The sequence below is a fragment of the Ambystoma mexicanum genome, chromosome 2q (genome assembly GCF_040938575.1).
Source record: "Ambystoma mexicanum isolate Mex_15411 chromosome 2q, UKY_AmexF1_1, whole genome shotgun sequence".
In the NCBI taxonomy this organism is placed as follows: Eukaryota; Metazoa; Chordata; class Amphibia; order Caudata; family Ambystomatidae; genus Ambystoma; species Ambystoma mexicanum.
In genome coordinates, this window is record NC_090924.1 from 744,624,892 (window position 1) to 744,651,289 (window position 26,398).

At 45.7% G+C, this 26,398-nt stretch overlaps 2 protein-coding genes across 2 annotated transcripts in view; both read left to right on the plus strand.

Moving 5' to 3' along the window:
• The window catches only part of UBE3C (ubiquitin protein ligase E3C), a 2,658,557-nt gene that overhangs the window by 1,325,359 nt on the left and 1,306,800 nt on the right, over window positions 1–26,398 (plus strand). The window contains exon 11 of the mRNA XM_069647972.1: window positions 9,517–9,704. Within this exon, the coding sequence (XP_069504073.1) occupies window positions 9,517–9,704 (188 nt within the window). The remainder of the gene's footprint in view (window positions 1–9,516; window positions 9,705–26,398) is intronic.
• Window positions 1,201–2,673, plus strand: LOC138570335 (uncharacterized). The gene is made up of 2 exons (XM_069649110.1): window positions 1,201–1,407; window positions 1,813–2,673. Exons 1-2 carry the CDS (start codon window positions 1,201–1,203, stop codon window positions 2,254–2,256), a joined length of 651 nt encoding a protein of 216 aa, XP_069505211.1. The 3' UTR covers window positions 2,257–2,673.

A 26,398-nucleotide genomic window follows, 5' to 3' on the forward strand; every position in this document is an offset into this window, starting at 1 on the left:
GATCGCGCGCCGGTTGATCTTTGTTTACAGATGAATATAAAGGCACCATCCTTTAGGAAATGGAGATTAAAGACTGGGATATTGGAGGAGAAGGATATAATACAAGGATTACTGTCTAATATGACCCAATTCTTTGAGATTAACGAAGGCTCTGCTGGTCAAGGGATTGTATGGGACAGTTTTAAGGCAACGTTCAGAGGTCATATGATTGATTGGACACCTTGACTTAGGAAGAAATCCATGAATGATCTGAGTATGTTGGAAGCAAAACTGTCAGAATTGCAATAAAAATATGCTCGATTGGGAAGAACTAAGGATAGGTCTGAGATGATTCTTGTTTGGAAACAACTAGCAAATGTGACCAACTAGCAAATGTGACCAACTTGAAGGCGTAAAAGGGGTTTATTTCTCACACATCAAAGGTATTGGGAAGCTGGTGACAAAAGTGGACGATTATTGGCGAATAGATGGAAGGATATGAATGGGAGGTTGTTTGTTCAGGGAATTGAAGATGAGAATAATCAGTTGGTGTGGAAGAATACTGAGATTTGTGAAAGCTTTAGGAATTATTATAAAACTTTATATACAGAAGGTGAATCAGTGTGACAGCAAGATCTGGAGAACCTATTTGACCATATTAATATTAAGAAAATATCATTGGATGATAATAGGGTATTGGAAGCAGATATTGAAGTTGATGAGGTTTTAGTAGCAATAGGACAACTCCAATTGGGAAAATCTCCGGGTTTGGACGGGTTGCCTGTGGAGTTTTATAAGAAATGTGATTGTTTTTTGAGCCCATGATTACATTAATACTAAAAGAAGGGAGAGACAGAAAAAAGTGTAAGAATTATAGACCTATATCTTTGTTAAGTGTAGATATCAAACTTTTTATCAAAATAATGGCTAATAGACTGAGTGGTTGTATTGGGAAAATAAGTCTTCACCACAATGAACCTGTCAATGTCGCTCTGATCTTTATGGATGCTGAGAAGGCATTTGACAGAATAAACTGGGCTTTTCTGAAATTTACAATGGAGAAGATTTGTGGGGATGGTTAATTGTCTACAGAACTCTGCTATGGCACTTGTCTGGGTTAATAATGAATGATCAGATGCTTTTGACCTTGCTAGAGGGACGAGACAAGGCTGCCCTCTATCGCCATTTCTATTTAACATTGCTTTGGAACCATTGGTGTCCATGATACGGAATAAACAGAGGATCAGTAGCCTAAACTTTGGGGAAACTGAAGTAAAAGTGCTTTCTTATGCTGATAATATGGTGGTGGTACTCTCGGACCCGGGACAAGGCAGTGTTGTTCTTAAAGAACTCCTTGAAAGGGTGGGCAGGCTTTCTGGTTATAAGATCAACTGGGATAAGACAGAGGTGTTCCCGCTTTCGACAGCTGTAAGAAGGGGGGGATTTTGCTGAATGTAATTGTAGGTGGTCTGAGACGCATGTAAAATATTTGGGAATCTTCCTTATTAAGGACGTACAAAAGATGGTTAAATGTAACGTGACTACGTTGATAGAAACTCTTAGGAGAGATATTAGAAAATGGTCAAGGTTAGATATAGGGATCTGGGCAAAGATGAATACAATTAAAATGTCACTCTTGCCAAAGGTTTTATATATAATGCAATCAGTACCCCTTAACTTTTCAAAGATGTTACTAAAGGAAATTGATCAGGTTTTCAGGATTTTCTCTAGGGTGAGAATAAGGCTCATAAGATTCCAAAGTTTATTTTACTACGAGACACGTGCGAAGAGCGACTTTGATTTCAGGATCCGCACCAGTCCCTGTGTATCCAGACCTACTCCAACAGGGCACCCGGTGGAAAAATCAACAAGCCCAAAACTGTACCTAGAAAGGACCTTGGCAAGAACATATTCGAGCGACGCTGTGTCCTGAGCAAGCGCAAACACCAGAAGCACAAGATCACAGGAGCCAAGAATGCAAGCCCCATCGAGGACCTTGGCCTCATCGCTACGCACCCTCTAAAGAAATTGGTATCCAGCACTAGGGACAATATTAGAGTGTCGGAAAAGCAGCACCGTAAGCTTCTAAAGAAGATTAAGCACATGGAGAAGGAAAAGGCATCCATGGATGTTGAGGCTCCTTCCAAAAGCCGCAAACTTGCCAACACCATGGAGGTGTGGAGCCAGTTGCTCCCCAGAAGAAGGCTAAGAAAGTTCCAATGGCTGTGGATGTGGAAATGCAGGACTCGGGTCCACAGGAAGGCGAGTGAGGCCTGAGGAGAGGTCTGCCTGAGAGAGTTAGGAAAGAGACATGCTGGTTCAGTGGGACCTTACCTTTGGACCCTTCAGCTCAATCTTTGTTCCTCTTGGCGCCTTGAATAGGAATCTGAGCTTCCAGGTTCTTGACTCCACGTTCAACCCCGACGTTCAACCCCGAATCTGATGGAGATGGTGGATTTAACAGATAGCAACTTTTGATCTGCCACTGTCCTCCGCACATTTATTCATGTGCCCCAGCTCGTGTGGCCGCAGGTCACGAGTGTTGTAAAAGGACGCCATGACTGTAAAATATGTGATGACAAATTACTGCATATTTGCAAACTGTAAGAGCAAGTGAATGCATGATTTCAGACCTCCCGGGTGATTGCAAAAGCTAACCTAAAAAAGGTATTTATCCACATTAAAGGTTTTTTTTTTAACTACGAGACACTAAAGAAGGGGGTTTTGGATATCCAAACTTGGAAACATTTTTTACATGGGTTTAATCCTGAAGAAGGCGACCCTATATGTGACAGCGGGGACAGAACAGGAACTGATCTGGTTGGCAAGTCAGAGGGATGCTTTATCACATTTGTTTCGATTGGATAGTATTTTTTCAATGGAAAAATTACCTAAGGGGTCTGTTAAATTGCCAACTGTTAAAATGACTAAAAACTTGATGACATGGTGGCTACTTAAATTTAGTGGGAATTTGCTTTTAAATCTTAAATGGTCTATTTGGCATAACCCTACATTGCAGATGGGGAATAAAACTGTACTGGCAAAGCTGGATTTCAAAGGGGATTTTGTCATTAGGGGATTTGATGCATGATGGACGCTTGATGTCCTTTGAGGAGCTTCAAAGGCTTTTACATTTGTGTGAGGGAGAAAGGAATAGGTTTGGGGAATTAGAGGGTCTCTTGACCCGGCTTTTTAGTATTTTATCTGCACAATTGGAGAAAGAACCTGCAGGATGGACCATATTTTGTTTGTCACAGCATAGAGTCTCGACGCATTTGAAACTCATGCCAGAGGATGATTCAGTGTTAGAATCGTGGAGTAACCTGAAACGAAATTGGGAAGTGGGTTTAGGTTTTATTATCACTGATGAAGTTTGGAGGCATGTGTGGCGGACTGGGCACAGCAGTAAAATGGATCTCAAACTACCACTTATTCACCAACACATTTTGGGATGGTTGTATTGGACACCTGAACGTATGTGTAAATTAGGGTTAGTTGCTGATGAATATATGTTGGGGATGTGGTGGAGAGAAGGGGTCTTTACTCCATATGCTGTGGTTCTGCCCCAGAGTCCTAACCTTTTGGTGTGAGGTGTTAGACAGTTTGGATGTGATTTTGTCCATCACATTCCCAAGAGGAGCGTTACAGGTCTTACTGTTAGCAAGTAGTGGGCATTGTTTAACAGCTCGGCTGTATGGGTCTTGGATAGATGGAATCTTAGTAATAGTGGTGAAACAGATATTGAAAGTGTGGAAATCCAGGAAGAAACCGCAAGTTGAGGATTGGATTAATGATATGTTGATATTATCTGATTTTGAATTGGTTATGTTTTGAAGGAAAGGTAAGGAGGAAGCTTATTGGATCTTATGGAAACCTTTTATTGAGTTGTATGGTAATGAAACATCGGAGTGAATAACTCATTGATCTAAGTGATTAGGTAATGGCAAAGATGAGGTATAGTAATTGTTGTCATTTGTGTGTGTAAGTGTTGCTTTTTTGTTCTTTTTTCTTTCGTCTAAATCTTTGGAAATATGGACAACGTTTGTTTTAGTTGTTTATTGTTATTAAGATGAATTAAGTCTGTTTTTAGTCAGTTTGTGAATAAAATGTTGGGACATGTTTGACATTTACTATCTGTATATGCTATGATGGACAATTTCTGTTTAATGGAATGTTTCCTTTGTATTGTAATTTCTCGCATATACTTGTTTGAAAATGACAAATAAAGATGTTAAAGATATGGTATTGAAAGCCTGTGTAAAGTTTGCTTCCATCCCCGCAGATGACCGGGACCTGGCAAATAAGCACCATTATGCATCTTCTGACCCAGCTTTTCTGTCCACCCATGCCTCCCTTAACAGCTTGATGGTGCAGGTTGTGCTAGCAAACACAAAGAAATCTACATTTCCTTCTCTGCCTACAGACATAGAGAGCAAAAGGTTGTATGCATGGGGGAAGAAGGTCAAAGGGCTGTAAATGCTTCCTGTGCCCTAACCAAATGTTGTTTTGACCTCTGGTTTGCTGTCATGGGGGCAGCCAAGCACCTACCAGACAGGGAGGTGAGGGAGAACTTTGATGTCCTGGTCGGTGATGACAAGGAGGCATCCTGACAAATAAAACTGTCAGACATGGACACGGCTGACTGTGTGGGGTAGTCAATGACTACGGGGGTAAGGAGTTACTCCTGGACGAGGGCCTCAGGGTTTGCCCAGGATGTACCAGCAAAGTTTGTGGATGTGCCTTTTGGTGGGCATAACCTTTATGGGGCCAAGCATGACCACTCCTTACAGGGGATACAACCCTCTAAGGCTATGACTAAGTGCTTTAGCCTGCCATTAGCAAAGGTAGAGACCTTCCTACTTCTGTGCCCACTGTGGAAGAGGTCAGGTGCCCACGTTAAAGCAATAACTGTGTTTCCCCAGGGTAAGCAGCAGAGGAACTGCAAGAAGTGATGGACTCTATCGCCCTAGGTATTAATACGCTATGAATTCGATTTCATTTGTCTACCCCATTTGGGGTAGAGAATTTCCCTGTTAAGCGCGGAATGCAGTCGTACCATGTTCGACGCTTGGGCTTTACAGGTCGTTAACAGGGATGTTGTCTCCCTTTCACTCAACGCCCTCCAGACCGTCCTCCTTTCAGCACTCCTTTGTCTCCATACCTTCTCATGTTGGAGGGGGTTCGTCCGCTTCCAGAAAAGGGTGCACTAGAACTGGTACCACGCTGGTATTCAGCTTACCTTCTGGTTCCGAAAAAAGGACATGGTCTTGCATACAATCTTGGATCGAAGGCTCTTGATTTTGTATCTATTCAAGGACAATTTCAAAATGATACCGCTGGCCCAGAACCTTCAAGCTCTCATTTGACAGGACTTGTTACTTTCACTTGATCTTCAGGATGCCTACTTACATGTGCCAGTTCACATTTAACACAAGAAGTACCTGAGATTGTGGGCAATTGCCACCACCAGTTGAATGTCCTGCCATTCGGTCTCTATTCGGCACTCAGGATCTTTACCAAGCCGCTGGCAGTGGACGCAGTTTGCTTTAGGATGGATGGCATTCATGACTTTGCTTACCTGGGCGGTTGGCTTCTCCAAGCTCTCTCCCCATACCAGCCATCTGCACATCTCTTACATATATGCAGCCTGTTGCACAGCTTTGGCTTCTTCCTGAACTTCAAGAAGCCCCAGGTTTTGCTGTTCCAGTCCCTCCAACGACTACGGTACAGGCCGTACTTGTGGAATTTCCTTCAGTCTAGTTCTGTTTGGATTATCTACATACATGTAGTATGGTTTCTGGCATGCACCAGATACTCCTTTCTATCTATTGATGACTCGCATTCTACTGTGGTGATGTCCACTCCATTCGAATAAAGCACAGATTCGAAACCTATGATCTAATTCGTGAGGTACAACCAGATCTACTCCTCCTCACTAAGATTTTACTCAAGGACGATTTCTCTTTGATCATTAAGCCATTCCAGTGGGTTGCAAAGTATTAATAAAACCAACTGGAATGATTTGGGGGATTGCAGTAATATTTATAGACTAGAGAGAGATATGAGCACTAGGAACTAGTGGTTGCCGTGCCTTACTCAATGTGTTCCGTCGGGTCTCGTTGCACTTGCAGCCGGTTGGTAGGAACCATAGGGCCTCCGCTCTTGGTGCCCAAAGTGTAGGTCAGTGCAGTTTGGTTGGTGTTTCTACTTGTATGGCGCTGGTGCATTTAATTGTATGCATTCGCTCTTTTGAGCGTAGTAGGTATAGTCCACATGTTTTTGCTTTGCGTCTTATTTGTGATTTATTGAAAATGTTTTGATCATCAAAAACGTACCGACACGTGTTTCGACCATAAACAGGTCACAAACTGCACTGACAGCAGTCTGCAGCAACAAACTAGCACCACAGCATACAGAAGCACCTAATCAGAGGACGACTTGAGCCCAAGGCCAATGCGCCTCCTCAAATCTCATACAAGGAAATGAACTACTGTTTGAGGGCACATGCCTCCTTCTAAATCTCTACTATTGAAACACCACAAACCCAGCTTGATAAAGACCTGTTTATGTTGAATCATACAATTAAATGCACAAGCGCCATACGAGTAGAAACACCAACTGAACTGCAATATTTATAGACTCCCTGTCCATTTTCGTATTTCCTGATTTCTTGGCACCACCTTGTGAATCCCTACTTCCCTCTTGATATCTTTTCTCTGCATATCCAGTCCTGGTTAGAAGCCTAAATTTAGAACAGGACTCAGACTTTATAGCAGAATATGTCCTTACCCTACCAAAGATTTGCATATTCTGCAACTTTAACATCTGGCAAGGGTTACCTAAAAACATACTTACTATGAATCTTAGTCCCAATTTGGGGGATATAGAATCGCTCTTCACATACTCAAAACTGAACCAAAACATATTGCAGCCTGCACCCTAGACGTCCTATTTGGCCACCCCAGTTCAACTTACACCATACCTACACTAAGCCTACCATGCGTCGACCACTCAGCCTTATGGTTCTTCGCTAGTAAGCCCACCCTTGTGTCCTTAACCTTATCCTGGCAATGCTGAAGCACATCCCTGTCCTTACTGCATTTACTAATCCATTACTTGGAATTAAGGGCTTCAGCCAGTGGTTCCTAGACTTTTAATGAAATAACCCCTCTAAAACCAGCCCAATGGAAACACTTAATTACACCTAGACAGTTTTGTGGCAGGCTTAAAACCCTCCCAACAACTGACAGAGGCCTTATTCATAGGCGTAGGGAGTACCATCACCTGAAAGACAGAGGGCCTTATTACACGATTGGCGGTGGACCAAGGTGCTGTTGGCACCTTGGTCCATGCCAGTAAAATATCGGCACCGCCTTGGTGGAAAGGGGAATTACTGCCCTATTCCAAGGTTGGCGGGGCGGTAATTCCCCTTTCCCCCATTGCCCTTCCCCATTCCCATTTTTGACCCATAGGGCTCTATGGGAATGGGGAAGGCGCTAATTACGGTGCCGCAAATTGCGGTACCGTAATTAGCTCCCTGGTCCCTTTGCGGGTTGGTTTTTAACGCCTGCAAAAAGCAGGCGTTAAATTCTCCAACCCGCAAAGGGACCTCATAGTAAGGCGGTAAGGGTTTACCGGTACCGGTAAACCCTTACCGCCATCCGTGTAATGAGGCCCAGAGTAATTTATCACTCTTCTATCAATGGCAGTTAATGTTATGTGGTTCTGAGTCCACTGCCGCACGCTGCCATGCACCTTTACTTTGGTAAGCTCTTTTAGTCTCTCTTTTGAATTTTACTACTGGTATGTCGAATGTGGATCATTCTAACCCTTTATAAATGTATAGTATGTTCAGTATTTTTCTACAACTTTAACAAATAGTCAAGGAAGCCAGGTACCCTTTGTCAATTCTCAGCATATAGCAATTTACTACCATTTTTATTTGCGTTCTTATTTTTACTTTGTTTCTTGTACCATTGATGATTTGCTTCTTTGTAAGTTTTCTGTTGATATGCATAGATTTTTCAAAGCTCTAGTTTTGGCATTTGTTCTCTTCAGGTATGCACTGGTGTAATACTTTGTTTGGTTACACATTTAGAATTATGATATGGTATTATTGCCAGCACATTTTATTCCTATACTTTGCCCTGATGAAGGACCAGAGATGTCCGAGATATATTGGCCACTACTGCCTGCCCTTCACGTACTAAAAAAGGGGAAGCCATATAAAACCATGTTGTTATAACATTATAAAGGACTATGTGTGGTATATCTTTTATTACCATAATTATTATGCTGAAGTTTTTACTACTGGGGTGCAGTCCGAACTCGGAGGCGTTTCCTTCAGTCTAGCACTGTTTGTACCTGTGTTTCACCAGCGATCGTACGTTTAATAGTGTGAAAACTTGAGTGATGTCTGAGTTGCTTAGTGCAGACGGTGATAACTTCTAGTAATGTTGTTTTTACTATTCAATAGGAGAGTAGAGAGGGTGCCCAAACACGATTGCCATAGCAAACCAAACTGCACCTCAATGATGAGGAACAATGAAGCCAAAACAAGTCTGAGGTTGCTTGTGTTGGATGACTCCCTTCTGTAGTGGCACTGACGGTGAAAAACGATAGTATCGAAGATTGCCCTGAGCAATGCCAGTGGTTATATTTCATTCAAAACTTCCTTCTATCGTTTCTCAGTTTTACGCTGCAGACACACACCAACTCAATTGTATGTTACAGCAGCTTCATATAGCAGTTTCACTCTTGACTTCTTTTGTGCTCTGCATCATTGGAAAATTATGGCACTCTGTCTACCACCTTCAGTAAATAGGTGTGAGACCAATTCATTGGCCAAGACACACATTTTACAACGCAAACTGCATCATCTGCGAAACAGCTAATGCCTTTAAACATCATGCCAGTATGTATTTCCACATAGGTTGTCCTGCCAAAATCCAACATGCTTCCCTTATTGAGCTAAAACTCTTACTATGGGTTAGGTTCACCTAACTTAAGTCATGCTCTGAATATGTGACCTATGTCACTATATGATTATAGGTGTTAATCATGCACAAACAGATCTTAGCTCAATCACAAGCAAACAATTGATGGGACCCTCTCCCCTAGTTGAAAGCAGTTTTTATGTTGCAAAATCTCCAAATTAACATGATTTTATAGGTATTTAGCTTTGGTATATTGGATAGTGCATGCCATTACTTGATTATAAGCTACGCATCGAGTGTAAAGAGATGCACACGTTTATTCAGCAATGCAGTGAAAGAAAAGACTGAAAGCAAAGGTCTGGTAGATGCGTTCTAGTTCCTAAATGAAGCAGCATACAGGATAGCAAGCCTCTTGCCTTGAAAGACATGTGCCATTATTTCTGTCTAGTAGGCTGGTAAATTGACAGACTGAATAGGCCTTGAGGTTGCAGTTTGCTATGTGTTAACAAGTGACTCTCTCAAGGCAAAGTATTTCTTAATTGTCGTTACGTAGTATTTCTTCCAGCTTTATGGCATAATTTTTGTTCCGTTACGTTTGCAGGGTGATGGGAAAATATCCATGCAGTATATCACAGAGGAATGCCTCAAGAAACTGGACACGAAACAGCAGACAAATAATTTACTCAATATGGTCTGGCGGGATTGTGCCAGTGAAGAGGTCTTCACGTTGATGGCGTCAATTTGCCATACACTAATGGTACAACACCGAATGATGGTGCCAAGAGTCAGGCAAGTGTACAAAACATGGTTCTTCTTAATACATTTCAATGTTCGTAATTAAATTATCTGTATGTCTTACTTCTGAACAATCTTTTTTATCATCCAACCCGAGATAGGAAAGGGTGGTGGGGACTAAGGCATGCCCTCTACTCCATGTATATTAAATCTGAACAATTGCAGCAGGATTGCAATTACTCGCTTAGGAACACATTAATTCTACTGTACATACCTATAACAATTGACCATTTGTTTTCCATGAAAAGAAATAAAGTGATCATCCTATTCCTACCTGGACAAACAAACTTGCCAGTTGGCTATTAAACAACCTATGTTCGACCAGTAAAGTCACATGTCTTTTGTGAGGGCTTCTCTGACATTGAACCTTATGGATACGAGAGTCATTTAGCCTTTTTGTCCTTGTTTCTTATCCGAACACTGAAACAATGAGAGTGGAATTGTGAAAAGATGTGTTCTGTGGCATTGTCCCAGTCATTTTGAGTTAGATACAAGCTTAATGAACAAAAAACACCTTCACACATGAACAGTCTGAATGTAAGCACCCACGAAAGGAATCCTTTTTTTTAATCCTCCTATAAATGCAGTTGTTTGCCAACTCAGAATTATTCATGGTTATTAGCGGTGCGCCAGATAAGAATTGGATGTGGGAGTATTTTACTCCCTATTTTTTAAAGTTGGGAGTAAAATAAATTTTTAGGGAGTATTTTATAAGCGTGTAAAAAATGTTTTAACTGAAATACAGAAATGTTTTTTATATGTATTTCTTTGCATCTAGTTACTCATGTACATTAAAAGATTAATAAAGTTACTCACCGTAGTGACTACCTTACTCCTAGTCAATAGTCCCCTTTCCTCCATACTTATGGGACATTCCTCCGTCCTGTGGGACGGGACTGGGGCACTTCGTAATAAGCATCACATTTTTCAAAACTTTGTCCTTCCTCTCTTTTTACGCGGAGAACCGCACGCAGTCGTAACCCCGCCCTCCTTAGCTCCGCCCAGCGCATCGCCCATCAGTCCTTTTCTATTGCCAGGTCTATGACCTTTAAGCAATAACAGAGGAAACTTTTTAGAGGGGACAGTGGGCGGGCGTATGGAGGAAAGGCTATGGACTAGGAGTAAGGTAGTCACTACGGTGAGTAACTTTATTATACTCCAACGTCCCATCCTCATTCCTCCATACGTATGGGAGATTCCCAAGCACTCCTCACAGGAATTATGGGTGGATGGAAACTCCTTACTGAAACAGGTTCCTAAGCACAGCTTGACCGAACTGAGCATCCGCCCTGGAGCTCAGGCCCACGTAGCCGCTTTTGCGATGATCTCCCAGGGAACATATGTTTGGAAGGCAACGGCAGCCGCTTTGCCCCGCACAAGATGAGCATGAATTCCCTTTGGGGCCCGAAGACCCTGAATGGTATACGCCTCAGAAATACAGGCAGCAATCCATCAGGAGATGGTCGCTTTCGAGGCCGGCTTTCCTTGTGGATGTCCGAAGGTAACAAAAAGCTGCGAAGAGTTCCTAAGCTCAGATGTTCTGTACAGGTAGAACTTAAGGGCTCTCCTAAAGTCCAGGCAGTGCAGAACCCTATCGGCCTCGGAGGCCGGGGCTGTGAAGAAGACAGTCAATGAAATTGACTGATTCAAATGAAAATCAAAGACCACATTTGGAAGAAAGGCGTGATTCGTCCTCAGGACAACCTTATCCTGATTAAAAGTAAGGAATGGATGCTCTACTGACAAGGCCTGAAGCTCACTTGCACGCCTTGCCGAAGTCACAGCAATCAAAAAGGACACTTTCCACAAAAGGTACTTAAAACCGTTAGTAGCCATAGGCTCAAAAGGCTTATGACAAGGCCGTAAGGACCACGTTTAAATCCCACCTTGGATGCAGGTTGTGAACAGGAGGATAAAGATGCATCAGGCCCGCAAAGTGTCTTTTAATGACTGGATTAGACAGTGAAAACGAGTACTGGCCACTGGACAAATAAGCAGCAACAGCTGATAAATAAGTCCTGCAGGACAAGAAATGGATACCAGACTCTGCCAGGTGTAAAACAAAAGACAGGACCATGTCGATAGTAGCCACCCTGGGGTCCAACTGCTTAGCCAAACACCAGTGGCAGAAACAAAGCCATTTACTTCTATACTGAGATCTTGTAGAGGGTTTCTTGGCCGCCTGAATAATGCACATGTTATCCGCGGACAAATTGAAACTCTCTAAAGATCTGAACTCGGGCACCAGGCCGCCAAGCTGAACGATTGTGGGGAGGGGTGCCACAGCTGCTGATCGCTCTGATGAAGCAGATCGGGGACCAGCAGAAGTTTGAGCGGCGGGCACACAGATAGATGCTGAAGCTCCGAAAAGCCAAACCTGGCCGGCCACCAAGCTGCTATAACCAGCAGGGTGCAATTCAATGTTCCTTAGCTTGCAAAGCGTCCAATGGATCAGGGGAAGGGGCAGAAAAGCGTAGGCCTTCATGTTGTGCCATGGAATCTCGAGAGCATCCCCCAGTGAGGAGGCTCCAAGCCCGTTCCTGGAGGCATACAAGGGAAGCTTCCTGTTTGTAGACGTTGCAAAGAGGTCTACTTCTGAAGTGCCCCAACAGCGAAAAATACCTGAGAGGATCTCAGTGTTCAGTTCCCACTCGTAGATGACAATTGCTCATCGGCTGAGGGCATCTGCAGCGACATTCAGCTGGCCCGGGATGTGTACTGCCACCAGCCAGATACCATGCTGAATGGCCCATTCCCAAATCTGAATGGCAAGATCCACGAGAGGAGGAGACCTGGTACCCCCTGCTTGTTGATATAGTATATGGACACCGCATGGACCGTGCAGACACGGATCACCCTATTGACAATGCCTGGTTTGAATGCTTTCAGCGCCAGGAATATCGCCAATAGCTCCAGATAATTTATATGAAGCTGTCTGTTTTGTGGCGACCAAAGATTGAAAACCTGAAGATGATCCAGCGTCACACCCCAACCCAGAAGGGAGGAATCCATCGTGACAGTCAAAAGTGGGCAAGGGTCCTGCAAGGGAGCGCCCACCGACAGATTGCTTGAGATTCCACCACAAGAGGTCCGCCCTTATGAAAGGTGGAACCAGTATAATTTTGGGATCTGGGTCCACTGCTTGAAGCCATGAGCTCCGAAGAGCCATCTGTGTCCGCCTCATCTTGAGATGAGCAAGAGGAAGAGCCAGCACGCACAAAGCCATGAGGCCCAGAAGCCTCTGGAACCACCAGGCCGACATGCTCACAGACTTCATAAACGCCTGACACGTGGCCAACAGATCTGCCATTCTGTCCCCAGTCAGGTACACTCTGCAATCGATGGTGTTCCAACGAAAACTTAGGAAGATCAAGTCCTGAGAGACCGTCATGGAGGATTTCCGCCAGTTCACCGACAGCCCAAGGTGGAACAGCAGCTGGAGGAGAGACTGAAGGTTTCTCGAGGCTTTCAGTGGACAAGGACTGCGCAGCAGCCAATCGTCCAAATACGGATACACATGGATACCCTGTAGCAGAAGATGAGCTGCGATGACCGACATCATCTTCGTAAAGACACGCAGTGCCGAGCTGAGACCAAACGGGAGCACACGAAACTGGAAATGCTCCTCCCCCATGGAAAACATTAGGTATTTACGATGCGGGCTCCAAATGAGGATATGCATATAACTATCCTGAAGGTCCACCACACTGAGCCAGTCCCCCTTCTGTAGAGAGGACTTTATCTGACAGGGGTGATCATCTTGAATTTCTCTTGGGGGAGAAAAAGGTTGAACTGGGAAAGGCCTACGATGGTGCGCAGGCCAGCCTGGTTGGGTGTAGGCACCGTAAACAGACAGGATTAGAAGCCCTCCCCTCGCTCCCCTAGGGGAACGGGTTCCACCGCCTTGACGTCCAGAAGCTCTGGCCTTCGGCTCTGAAGGAGGGCGTCCCCGACTGCTGGAAGGGAGGATTGAAGGGTGGGGAAGGGGCAAGTGGAAATCTGCCCGAGCAACGGACAAGACCCACCGATCCTCGGTGATGGTCTGCCACGCCTCCCAGTGAGACGCAAGCCGCCCTCCCACTGGGGTCTCGTGCGAGTGCCGAAAAACCTAATTTAGCAGGTTTCTCAGTGGCGAGATCCCCAGATCCTGAGGAGGAGGCAGAGGGCCGAGCGAAAAATCGGCCTCGCTGCTGACGCCGACATGAGTTTTCAGCTGGAGGATCGACTCTACGTGTCTTTCGATCCATAAACCTGCGAAAACCAGAGGAGGACCGAGGCTGCAAGGGCGTTCTCTGAGCCCTGAAAGGAGGTTTCACCAGAACGGACTAGGATTTGGCTGTGTGGGTGCTGTTCTTAGTATTGGTCAGCTCTATCCGTTGACGAATGGAACAGTTCTTTGCCATCAAAAGGTAGATCCAGAACTTTATCCTGAACCTTCTTGGAAAACTTAGTGGCATGAAGCCAAGCCTGACAAGAGGTGTCCACACCAAGCATGAGGCCCCGAGCCGAGGTGTCGACATGATGCGCCGCAGCCTCAAGCATATCCTTTGCCAGGACTCTGGCATCTGACAAGCCAGCCTTAAAATCATCTAGCTTGTCTGCAGGAATGAACTCCTCAAATTCTGACAGACCTTTCAACATTTTCATATTCACCCCCGCTAATATGAGGTCTGCGTTCACCTGGCGCAACTGCAGGGCTGAATTAGCAAAGATCTTCCTCCCCAAAGAGTCAAGCAGCTTGTCCTCTTTGGCCAGAACCTGAGCCGCCGCTGTAGACGAAGCTGAAGCCAGTCTGGATTGTAGCGTGGCGGCCGCCACCACTGTGGAGGAAGGGAGCGGGCAAGACGCTAAGGCTACCTCCTCCGAAGTATGAAGACTATAACGAGCGTCAATCTTTTTGTTAACGTGCAGTCCAGAGTGAGGCTTATGCCAGACCTTGCGGACCTCGGCCAAGACGTCCTTCTGGAAGAACAAGCCGGTGCGCTCCTGAGGAGTGTTAGGGCGAATTCTCATTCTATGGCTAATTTCCCTTACCTATAGAGTCCCCCAGCAGCTTTGCTGGATTTGAAGGGTCTGTTTTTTTCTCCTGCTAAGAGTGAGACTCTTTCTCCCACTCTTAGGCTATTTTTTTGTTTGATGTCTATGGGATTTTTTCTCACCTCCATAGGAACCATCCTTATTCACATGTGTTACACAGCACCCTCCGTGCATTGACACACTGGTGTTGTAGCGACCCTCAAACATAGACTCCATACCCTGGGACTGACTACATTCTCCCACGGCATGTAAAGTCCCAATTGACTTTACTAGTCAATTTTTATGAACTAAACCAGTACAAACCATCTTACAATGGAGGTACTGGAAAGGGTTAATAGTTTTTCCCTTATGTTCATTTTCGAGAGGGTACCGTACAGTCCCACTCTCAAAAGTTTCTGGCTGGTGGTAGTGGTTGCTACCGTAAATATTTGACCGCAAATATTTTCCTATGGGATTTTCCCATTGTTCGAGGCTACCACCTTTTCTGGCAGCCTCTAACATACCGCCGGTGTATTTTAATATTAACTTTACTCCGGTAGGTTTTATTTGCCAGAACTTTAATATAACTTCTTTCTCGTGTCTTCCTCTAAACTCCTAACCCAGGTCGGGATCCTTTGTTCGTCCTTTTGGCGGGCTTCTGCCAAGAAGCCCTCCTTTCGGCGCCACCGAGTCTGAGGTGGGTCCATTGTGTGGGAGGGGGAGTAGGACCCCTGGACAGGGTGTCCTCAGCAACTCATGTCGCACTCTATCCTGATAGGCTGGAGGGTCTCCCGCCAAGATGACCACTCCACTGTGTGAGTGACAGCCAGGCTGTATGAATGGGGATCTTTTTGCATAAAAGCAGGGTCCTGAGGACTGGAAGAGCAAGACGTCGCCACTGGAACTAAGAAGCCGAAGAGGAGAGAAGCCAAAGACATCTGCAATGACTGAACCACCGGTGAAGCCCTGCTGCAGCGTCTCACCACTTTTCTCCACACGATGAGAAGATCTTCATCTGAATGAGCCTTCTTGCCTTGAGCTGGTGGGGCCAACCAGTTTGCCAATCGCCCTCCCGGACCTGCCTTGGTCGAATTGCCAGTACCCTGTACTTGGAGGCCGGATAGCCAGGCATCAGTCCACCCGGACCGTGATTTAAAGGAGCGTACCTTTTATTCGTCGGGCAGCACCGGCTGGTTTCATCCCTGGGTAGTGCAGTAACTCGAACCTTCTTCCACGACGAGAGTCTCTCTTCCTCTGCTGAATCCCCCGAACTGCAGGAACTACCAGGAACAACCGTCACTGCAGGAGCCACTTCTTCATTTTAAAGGTACATTGTTCCGGCAGGCCGACCTTTCTGGGTGCTAGAGCTAAAGGTGTTTTAAATCCTTTACCTACCTGTTGGGTTGGCCGCCCCTCTCTCTTAACATTGTCTTCATCCACTTTTTCTAAATCGTTAACCAAAGACTTGACTGCAGCTACAAGAACATTTTGCTCCTGGGCCCTTTCCCTGTACCACTGACTCTGGCACAGGCCTACTGGCTCTGGCTAAATTTGTTAGAATTGCCTTCTGTAGATTGCTTCTCAACTAGAACTGTGTTGGTGCACCCACTTCTTATAACCACCCTTTCCTCCCCACTTTTAAACTTTGTGAAATGCCATTTTGCCCAGTTTTCATTTAAGTATTTTCTCTACTGATGTACTGCCTTGCATAAACTGGTTCACAAATTTATGGGAAGTATTGCTAGGGTGTGTAAGAAGATATTTCTGTATAACTTATGCTTTCCCTCCCTTGTGAGAAATTTCTAGAATGCCATTTGTGTTTGGTTTGCACTGTGCCGTTTTGCTCAGTTTTCACTCTGGTTCACTTGGTCTACAATTTAACTAGGGGGTGTGTATATTTTTCTTTCACTTAATTTAACTTGCTTGAGGACTGTGATAACTGTGGTTTACTAGAAGTGTATAAAATAAATATATATCTACTTTTTACTACAAAGTTTTGGTCAGTGTTTCCTTGTGCCATAGTGATGTAGACCTATTGTGTAAACCCTGAATACTGCTCAACTCCCTCTTGAGATAAGTCTGACTGCTCAGCCACAGCTACCAACTAAATCTGTGTGGTACAGACTGATACCAAAGGGGATTTATTGCTTTCACCTGTGGTCCTAATCTTCTGTAGTGCTCCCTAAGGGAACTGCACAGGATTCTGCCTAACATGCGCCACAGTCCGATTGTTCTCATGTGCCCTTAAAATAAAACCAGTGCGGTTTCTCTGTGTCTTCTCCACCACAGGCCCGTCCCACTCCCAGCCAGGGCAGTGTGTCTAGATAGAGGCAATCCCGTGCTCAGCGCCGCGTTAGTACTCACTGCAGTGTTTATGCAAATGTGCAGCACCGGCCAAGTATTGATAGATAAGTCGGACAGCCACAAGGGTTCCGTGCATCAGGACCGGGGGGCAAGCTATCCAGTCACACGCAGCGTGTACTGGTAGTATTGACCGCAGCGTTCTGGGACCCGGCAGGTCAGTGCAGCTCCTCACCGTTCATGCAATTTGTGTTATTGCGTGGACCGTATGGTGCAGTGAAATCACACAGTCCGATTGTTCTCTGTGACCTTACAGTGAAAAGTGCAGCTTCTCAGTGTCTTTCGCACCACAGGCCCGTCCCGACCATGCCAGAATGTCTAGATGTAGGCAATCCTGTGCGTAGCGCTGCGTTGGTACTCACTGCGTCCCCATCATACCGGCCCAATCTAGCCAGTGTTCATTCAAATGTCCAGTACCAGCCAAGTATTGATGATTCTCAAGTCGGGCAGCCACTGCGGTTCCGTGCACCAGGTCTGGAGGGCAAGCTATCTATCCACATGCATTGTGTACCGGTAATCCTGAGTTCAGCGCTCTCACTAGGTGGCGCGGCCCAGGACCCGGCAGGTCACAAGTTTTGCACCAGGGCTCAAGGGACCGCAATATCGGTTGGCGGTAACTCGATGGGGCAGGAAGGCTAGGAGCATGTCTTTGTCTAGAGAGCAGTCATGTGGCAACCCAGCGTCCAAGCAGTCTATGTTGTTGCATGGACCGTATGATGCAGTGAAATAAAAACACCTATTTTCAGATGCCCAGCTCCTTGGTGGTCTGCACTTCCCCAATACCGGCTGTACCACAGCACGGCACAACGGTTGGGTGCCGGGTGGTCCCGTGGTGTGCTGCAGTCTGCGCTCACACCAGGGCCGTGCTGTCCCAATTCGGTCGGGCCGGTCTCCGGATTTGCGCCCTGCCGTGTACCAGACCTCTGGTCGATGCTGCGGGGGTCCTGGATCAGTGGGTTCCTCAACGCAGGTCCACAGAGCGGCGCACCCCGTCCCGCTCTCGCCTTGGGGAGGAATGTTTGGTGCACGGAGCTGCAGTCCCATGGGCTTGGAGGTACTGGGCAAGATGGCGGTCGACACAGGTCGTCGTTCAGTCCACAAAGACAGCGGTCATTGCTTCCTGCACTTTACAGGAAGACTCCTTTACAACCACATCCTAGGTTTTAGTTCATGGGCAGCAGAATTCAGTTGAAATTTTAGGCGGTAAGTCAGGATAATAAGCAGGATATGCATGGCTCTCATGGAGCTGCCAGTAAACATGTCTTCACTCTACCATCTCCTAACAGCACCCCCAATGGCTAATGTTTTGAACAAGGCTCTTTCTTTGATGGGTAGCCACTGGACTTCTCTTCTTGCTGTTGTGATGTGTTCCCTTTTAGGGATGCTGAGAGCTTCCTGGAGTGCATTATTTTGGATGTCTTGGAGTTTTAGAGGAGGTGCCAGCAAATAGGGCATTGCAGTAATCCAGCCTAGAGCCTATGACGGCTCTAGCTATGGTGAGGCAGTTTGCTGTGGAGAGGAGATGTTTTTCTGCATTCAATAGTTTGGTGGAGTATGCTGCAGATGAGGCGATAGCGCTGACTTTCCGGGACATAGAGGGTGGCGTCTAGGTATACTCCTAGAGTCTTGACAGCGTGATAGACCGGGATTTGTGTGTTCTTGATTAGGAATGTGGAGTATTGGTTGGTGAGTTTTGTTAGTGTCACTGGAGGCCCTATTAACAGGATTTCGGTCTTGTCCCCGTTGAGGCATAGGCTGTTTGCCGTCATCCAAGTCTGGATGATGGAGTAGGCTGTGTTGAGTGCCTTGGAGTCTTTTTCGTAGATACCTATTGGGGGAGTAGGACTTGGTTGTCATCCGTGTAGTTGGTATATGATCTACCGCTGGAGTCAAGGATATTAAAGAGTGGTCTGGTGAAGATGTTGTACACCGTGGGAGAGATGCAAGAGCCCTGTAGGACTCCGCATAGAATGGGGGCCGGGGAGCGCTCACGTTTTCAGCAAACTCTCTCATGTTTCTACCCTCTAGGAATGAGGCGATCCAGGTTGTTGCCTCATGCAAGAAATGGCTCGATGTGGTAAGGTGATGGCGGAGTATTTTATGGTCCACTAGGTCGAAGGCAGCAGATAAGTCGAGAAGGAGGAGCAGGGCAGGTGTCATTGTCCCGAATTTCGTCCATCTGATTTCTTTAGCTCTAGAAGCGCCGCTTCTGTGCCATGGCCGGGTCGGAATCTGTAGGCCAAGTATGTGACTTTCTTCTAGGAAGTGTTGGATCCAAAGGTAGGCTACTCTGTCCAGGATTTTTAGAAGAAAAGGGACTGTTGTGCCGGTCCCCGGTAACTGGCGCCCTGACACTCCATCCCCCTCACCCCCCCCCCCAAACTCCCCTCCTGGGAAATCCCAGCACTTACCCCCTCTCCTTGTCCCCCCCTCTCTCTCTTTGCACTTGCACGCTTTGAATGCTCACAAGGCCTAATAAGACTGCCTCTATCTTGCTCATCATAGTTTTTCTATTTGCCTTTGTCCCATGTTCCCTCCGCTGTAGGCGCTTTGAAAAACAATTTCTTGATGTATAAGTGCCTTACAAATGCACAATAAATTAATAAAATCCAATGGGACCTTGAGTAGTAAGCTCCTCCTCCCCAGCCCTTCCTCAGATTCTAACCGTGTGTCACGCTGGAAGGAGTCCTCATGCTCTTTCTTCTCAAGAGAAAAGACTATACAAAGAAAAATTACAAGAGACTTAAAAGATCAGACAAAAATAGAAAAAGGAGGAAATAAGCCGTTGTTCAAGGCCTATGGTCTCACCTGTGGTCTTTTCAAAGGTGACAGGTACAGTGAGTGCATTTATTGCCTCTACCCCAATCAATCACCTGAGGATTCTAAGATTTGTAGGGGTTTTAGTGCCAAAACCTCAAGATAGGCACAGGCGGTTGGTACATTCGCTCCAGGAGGGTCATTACCCACCTTCAGAGTCGAGTCCACTAAGAGCATGACAGTGCCTAGAGGGAAAAGGCCTCCATCTAAAGAAAGGGCCGAATCAGAGGAAAGGCTTCCTAAGAAACATAAAATGAATCACAGTCATGAACGGTCAACGACAGTTGCTTAAAGCTGTAGGACCTTGTCTCCAGCAGGTAGGGAACAAGAAGGTCCATCAAAGAGCCCATCAAATCCTTCGTCGTCGGGGAGAGGTAGTCTCCCTCCGATGGCTAAACGCTCGTTGACTGGAAAGCCAAAGGCAAAATCCTCCTCGGCCACACACTCGTCCACCAGGAACACATTGTCCACAATCCCGTTGACAACGCACTCAACGACCAAAGTCCCTTCGACGGAAAGACCCTTGAGGACTCACTCAGTAACCAAAGTCCTGTCAATGGGAAAGCGTCGACCGCACACTCGTCGACCAGGAATCCTCTGTCTGCAACAAATCCACTGTCGACGACACATCCGTAGGCCACCGGTTCAACAAAATCAAGTCCTGCGTCCAAGGGTCAGCCTTTGAGTCCAAGCATACAACCTCACTGATGGGAGAAAAAAACTTCACACATGTTGGGGGATAAAACCCCACAACAGTACGAAGCCCCGCAACAACAAGAAGTCCGTGCAATCACAGTCAAACAAAATGCAGGCACACAATCAGAACCCTGCAGGAAACATCAACAAGGGGCTGATCTGGGGCGGGATGCACAACTGCAAATGCCTACCTCACCATTCTCACCGATAGTCTCCTCAGATGTGATGCCATGTGATGCCAGAAGACATCTTACAGCACAACATTGATTCCGACTTTGAAGTCCATCAGGCGGCCCCTATAAAACTTTGTGACTTGGAGGAATCGAATCAGTGGACAGCCAACCAAACTCTCCTACGCCACCTCGCCAGGCTGGGCCAGACCAGGTGTAACCCTTAACCCGACCACATCTAATACGCCCAGCTGCCCTTGGGTGGCTGAACAAGGTTCAGGTCTTAGCCCTAGCTGCACACTAACGGGCCAGCCCCCTCAACTGCTCTTAAACCCGCAAACCCTGCTGTCCATCCAGATTCTTTCTTCCTTGCAAGCAGTACTATTGCAGTTGCAGACAAGACTGCCACCTACACAGTCACAGCAACAATACCCATGCCAGCCACACAAACCAACTGGGGAGCGTCGACCAGTTTCACCACTTAGGTCGCTGATCAGGTCCTCCATGGGATCAAGACCACAATCCACACATACGTCTCTGTCAGCGTCCAGACATTCATCACTGGCAAGGTCCAAATCCCCCATCCGTGCAACGTCCCCTGCAAGGTCAAGATCATTGAATTCATCTCAAAGGCCACGCCAACACCTGAAGGCTAAGTGTAAGCGGGGAGACTCTGCAAAACAGCATACAGCTCCACAGTCTATACTGCTTTCAAAGCCAGCGATTGTGCCTCCGCCCGTGCCCACTATTAGGGACAGGGAACAAGAGGCGGACAAAATTCCTGATACAGACACTGACAACCCGCTAGACACAAACTGTACTACTGCAGCGTCTCTCCCTAATATTGATTGGGACACAGACACCCTGGCGGACGATCCACAGAAAGAAACACCCAACCCTTCACGGCCAGACGACATAGGGGCATTTCACACCACTATCTCTAAAGCCTGGCAGGAATTTAGCCTAATCTCAACGGAGGAAAATAAAGAATGCTTCTGGACCACAGAATGCTTCTTTTTGGACCACAGGGGTAAGAATAAGAGGTTGGTGGTGCCCATATTACACCATGTTTGGGAAATAGGTTTGTGTACACTAAAGCACCCTAAAGTTTAATGCATCGGAATCTACGGCTAAATGCCTCACTTCTGAACCCACGCAAGAATCTGTGGTGTCAGGGGCTGCAAGTAGGAAAGCCCATTCACAAGCACAAAAGTGCACTGTGCCGTTGGACAATGAAGGCCGAAAACTAGATGCCTTTGGGAAGAAGGGCATAACAATTTGGTCAACAATGGTAAAAGCAGCAAACCCGCACGCGATAAGTTCACGTTACGACTGGGAAATGTGGCACAGAATGGCCCCACTACTTGAGCACCTGCCCGAAGATAAAAAGAAAGAAGCAATAGCAATCTTGTGGGAAGGTGAAGAAGCAGCAAACCACAATATCGATATAGCGGTAGATCTGGCCGAAACCGGTTTTATACAAATCAGAAACAGAGTGGTGATGAGAAGATAGGGCTGGTTGTGGTGAACAGATTTCAGACAGAACGTACAACACAAAGTAATAGGCATGCTCTTTGAGGGGGATGATCTGTTTGTCCCAAAGATAGACAACGCACTAAAGGCAATAAAAGCAGACACCAATACGGCCAGGTTGCAGTGTTCTACATCTTGCTTGCTTGTGTGAAGTTTAAGCCTCTGTGCTTGGTACACAGAGCCTTTTACAAAAAAGAGGTAGAATATCTTAAGGTGAACTTTTGCCTTTAGCACTGTGCTCCCAGTCTTCTTTGGCTATCTCAGTCCCTAGGTGTAGACTCTCTTGGGTTGGAGGCTGTGCTTTTTCGGTGGCTGCGGCATAGGCTTAGAATTCTCTTCCCTTTTTCCTGCATGCTACTGAGGTCTATTTCTTTTTTCGGTGGGCCTTTTTAAACATTTCTTTTTTAATTTCTTGTAGGTACTCAGCCAGTGCATACATTACTTAGGGTATAGCGCCATGATGCCTTTGGGCAACCGATGTGATTTACAAGTGTAGATAACATAACAAAAAGACGTGAGAAGCAGTCAGTCTATGAAGTGGCCTGCTTCTCTCAGAATGCCAGGTATATATTTGGTTAAGACATGCGCACAAGGATATAGGATTAGGCTGGGTAGAGTAGTGCATCATAATTCAATATGGCAAATACCAGTGAAGCCTAGCTTTTTCATGTAAAGCATAGAAGGGGTTAAATGAATAATAGCATATGTATATTTTCCACCACAAGCGTCCCATTGGAGCTTTCTTTGGCTTCCACTTTGCAGTTTACTGTTACCTTAACATATCTGGGGATCAAAATCAAGAACACATTTGGCTCTACATTAAAGACCAACCTAGAAAATTTGTGCAAAGAAATAGTGTGATCTGAAGAATTTGAATATGCTTCCTTTATCACTAATTGACCAAATATCTCTATTCAAAATGGTGTCCCTGCTATTGTATCTATTTGCAATTATGCCAATGGCGATGCTAGGAAGATATTTCAAAAGACTATGTACAGTCCTACATATGTTTCTCTAGCAGGAGTAGAGCTAGGATCAAAATGAGCTTTCTCACGAAGAGTAAATCAGGAGGTCGACTAATTGTCCCAGATGTTAAACTTTATTATTGGGTCACTAGGCTAGCACAACTGGCAAGATCAAATATTGAGGCAGAAGAGAGACCAACATGGCTCCAGTATGAAAAAACTCTGCTTAAACCTCACCTTTTGCAACCATTGAGTTTTTAAACCAAGATCACCCACTTCCAAACTCTAATACGGTCTCACACAGGGCCTACAGCTCAAATTCCTTTTTGGCTGAATATCTACTTTTTATTGATAAAAAGCCCTTACTTGAGACACCACGGGCTCGGGTACATACATCAGTGAACTCCGTCAGTTCACAGTCCTCAGAATTCAACCTCTCTAGGAGGGATTTATGGCTGATCAAGATAAAAGAGAGATCTCAACACTCACTGTATGATACCTGACTAGATATGCTGGAGTAAAAAAAAAAGTGATATCAATAGTATACTTGATGCTACAGGAAGGGGTTGCTAAACTATTGCCATCACTTAGGACAACTTGAGAGAATGATGTGGCTACAGGTTGACGGATGAGGTGTAGCTGGAGGTGCTGGAGGTCTGGACGTGCCTAATTTCATATACGTTTATCCATAGTGTGTACTGGCACTCCTGTTGGTTATGAAGAATTAAAAGGAGTCTCTCTGATCCTTGCTGGAGAGGTTGCCCTCAGAAGGTACCTTTGTGCATCTCATTTGGGATTGTCCTTAAATAGTGACATTTTGGGAAAACTTTTTAAGATTATTGCTTTGGTGCTCCTTATTCATGTGAATGACCCTAAGGGTCTTGTGCTCCTCGGTATACCCAGCTAAGGAGAAATGGAGGAAACTAGCTCTGATGAATGCATGAAGAGTTCCAAGAGACGTTGGAAAGGCAAAGGCTCATTCCCTCATTGCGGAAAGGTCAAACATTATGATGCAGGTGGCCGCTTTTGAGCATATATTGTTTAGGGGCCCATTGCAGAGATGATGGCATTACCACTCTGGGACTCCACCATACAGCTACTTTGACTCGAAGCTAGGAGCAGAACCAAGGCTCATGTTCTTTTGACTAACTTTGTGTTTTTCTTTGGCTTTTTTAAATGTATGCATGGCTTGCTGAGGCTTTGGCTATGTGCCATTCCTTTTGTTTAATTTCTTTAAGTAAAATTATTTTAGTAAGAAATGGTAATAAGAATGTTGCTGCTTTGAGGAATGCTGATACATGTTTAACAAACAGATATTCCAAAAGAAAAAGGTCAGATTCTAAAGAGAAAAACAAGATTAATCAGCAAAATGTTTAGCCATCCCTAAAAATGGACATCAAACCCCTTGAGAAATTCAAGGCTCCGAAGGCCACTTCACAGTCCTTGGGGCTAGTGGTCCAGCAGTCTTCTGCTTCCGCTTCCAGGGGGCAGCCTTTCGGTCTTTCTCATTTGCCCAAAGGGGTCGAGGGATTATACGCCTTCCAGCAAGCATCAGCAGAGGGATTTTCCCCACCACTGTAGAACCTGAGACTCACCCACTTCTGGTGTGCTTTTTACATGTACATTTGTGCTTTAATTGGTTAGACTTTTTCCATTTGTGGTGTAATACAGATATGATTATCAAAGAAGATAAGGTGTTTCCTGTTACTTTGAAGGAGCGCTTTACTTACCGAACTAACGCTCCTGCCTGCAGTCTTCCTCATCACAGCAGCACTGCGAGCTGAGCTCTTGCTGCTACACTCGCTTCCTGGAGGGGGCGGAGCCCTTGCCGAGCACATGACAGACCACGTGACTTCCAGCCTGCACAAATTGCCGGCCCAACCACCCTTGCGGCGTTAAGCCCTGGAGGCAGTAAGGGCTGGAGCTTCTGTTTTGCTGTTTGGCTGTGACCTGTGTCTGTGCAACGGCTCTGTGAGTAACCCAGCTTGAGGTCATATGCTGCCACCTTACTTGCAACATTTTAACCAGTCTCAAGGTTAAGGGGGGGAGAGTCGGACTCTGGCAGCTCCTCAAGCTGTTGGGCGTTCCTTACCCGAGACTAGGTGCTCCTTCAGTTCTATGCTGATTTATGGGACTATTACTCAGTTAATGAGTTCTGCGTCGAAATAATTAAAGGACATACCTGATGATACATGTATACCTTATCCTCTCCATTCTAGAAAGAGACCCATATCTATTTGTATTTTATTCTAAAGTGTACCTGGGGTAGTGTTTGATATGTTTTAGCTACTCCTTGTATTCAGTGAATTTTTAAATTACGGTATGCTATTCCATAGGTCTTAGTATTTGGGATTTTTCCTGCTTGTGATATCTATTTTAACATTAACTCTAGGAGTTTCCACACTCTATCGTCCATAGAGCTACTCTGCTGTTATCCCTCCTGTTACCTGCCTTTTGCCCCTGCCGGTTTTCCACTTGTTTGGATGACACGTAAGGTTCTTAGGAGCAAGGCAGCTATGGAGGTTTCTTTTGATTCTACTTTTCCTGCTGTGGTGGCTCCTTCTTCTCCTTTGATAGATTGTATCCCACCAGTGAATCCCATCCCTGTTTCTCTGGGCAAGCCACAACATACACTAGTAGACAGTCCCAGGATTCTTCTCTTCAAAGACCTTTGGTCCATGCCCAAATCCACTCACAAGATAGGACTGGTCTATTTAATATGATGGGTCTTATCCCACGCGCTCCAGCTAATAACAGCTGAATCTTCAGTGGAAAACAAGATATATCCATAGATGCGCAGGAAGCACGCCTAGCAGCTACTATAGCTTTGAATTTGGAGGAAGGGGGTAGTTTACCAAGGGCAAGGGTGCGCATTGATCACCCGAATAACAGTACGGTGAACTCTGCACACCCAACCCCCGTCCCATTACAACCTAGGCTGCCTCTACCTGTCTCAGTGCTGGGTGACTCTGTTGCGAGTGCTACAGAATCTTCTGTCCTGTCTAAAGAGGTTATTGTTCAACAACTTCCCCCACCAGAGGACAACAGAAACTATGGTATTCCTCCCAACAATCTATCAACGGAGGTATCTTCCTCTGGTAAGAGGGTTAACCATACTTCTTCTATTCAT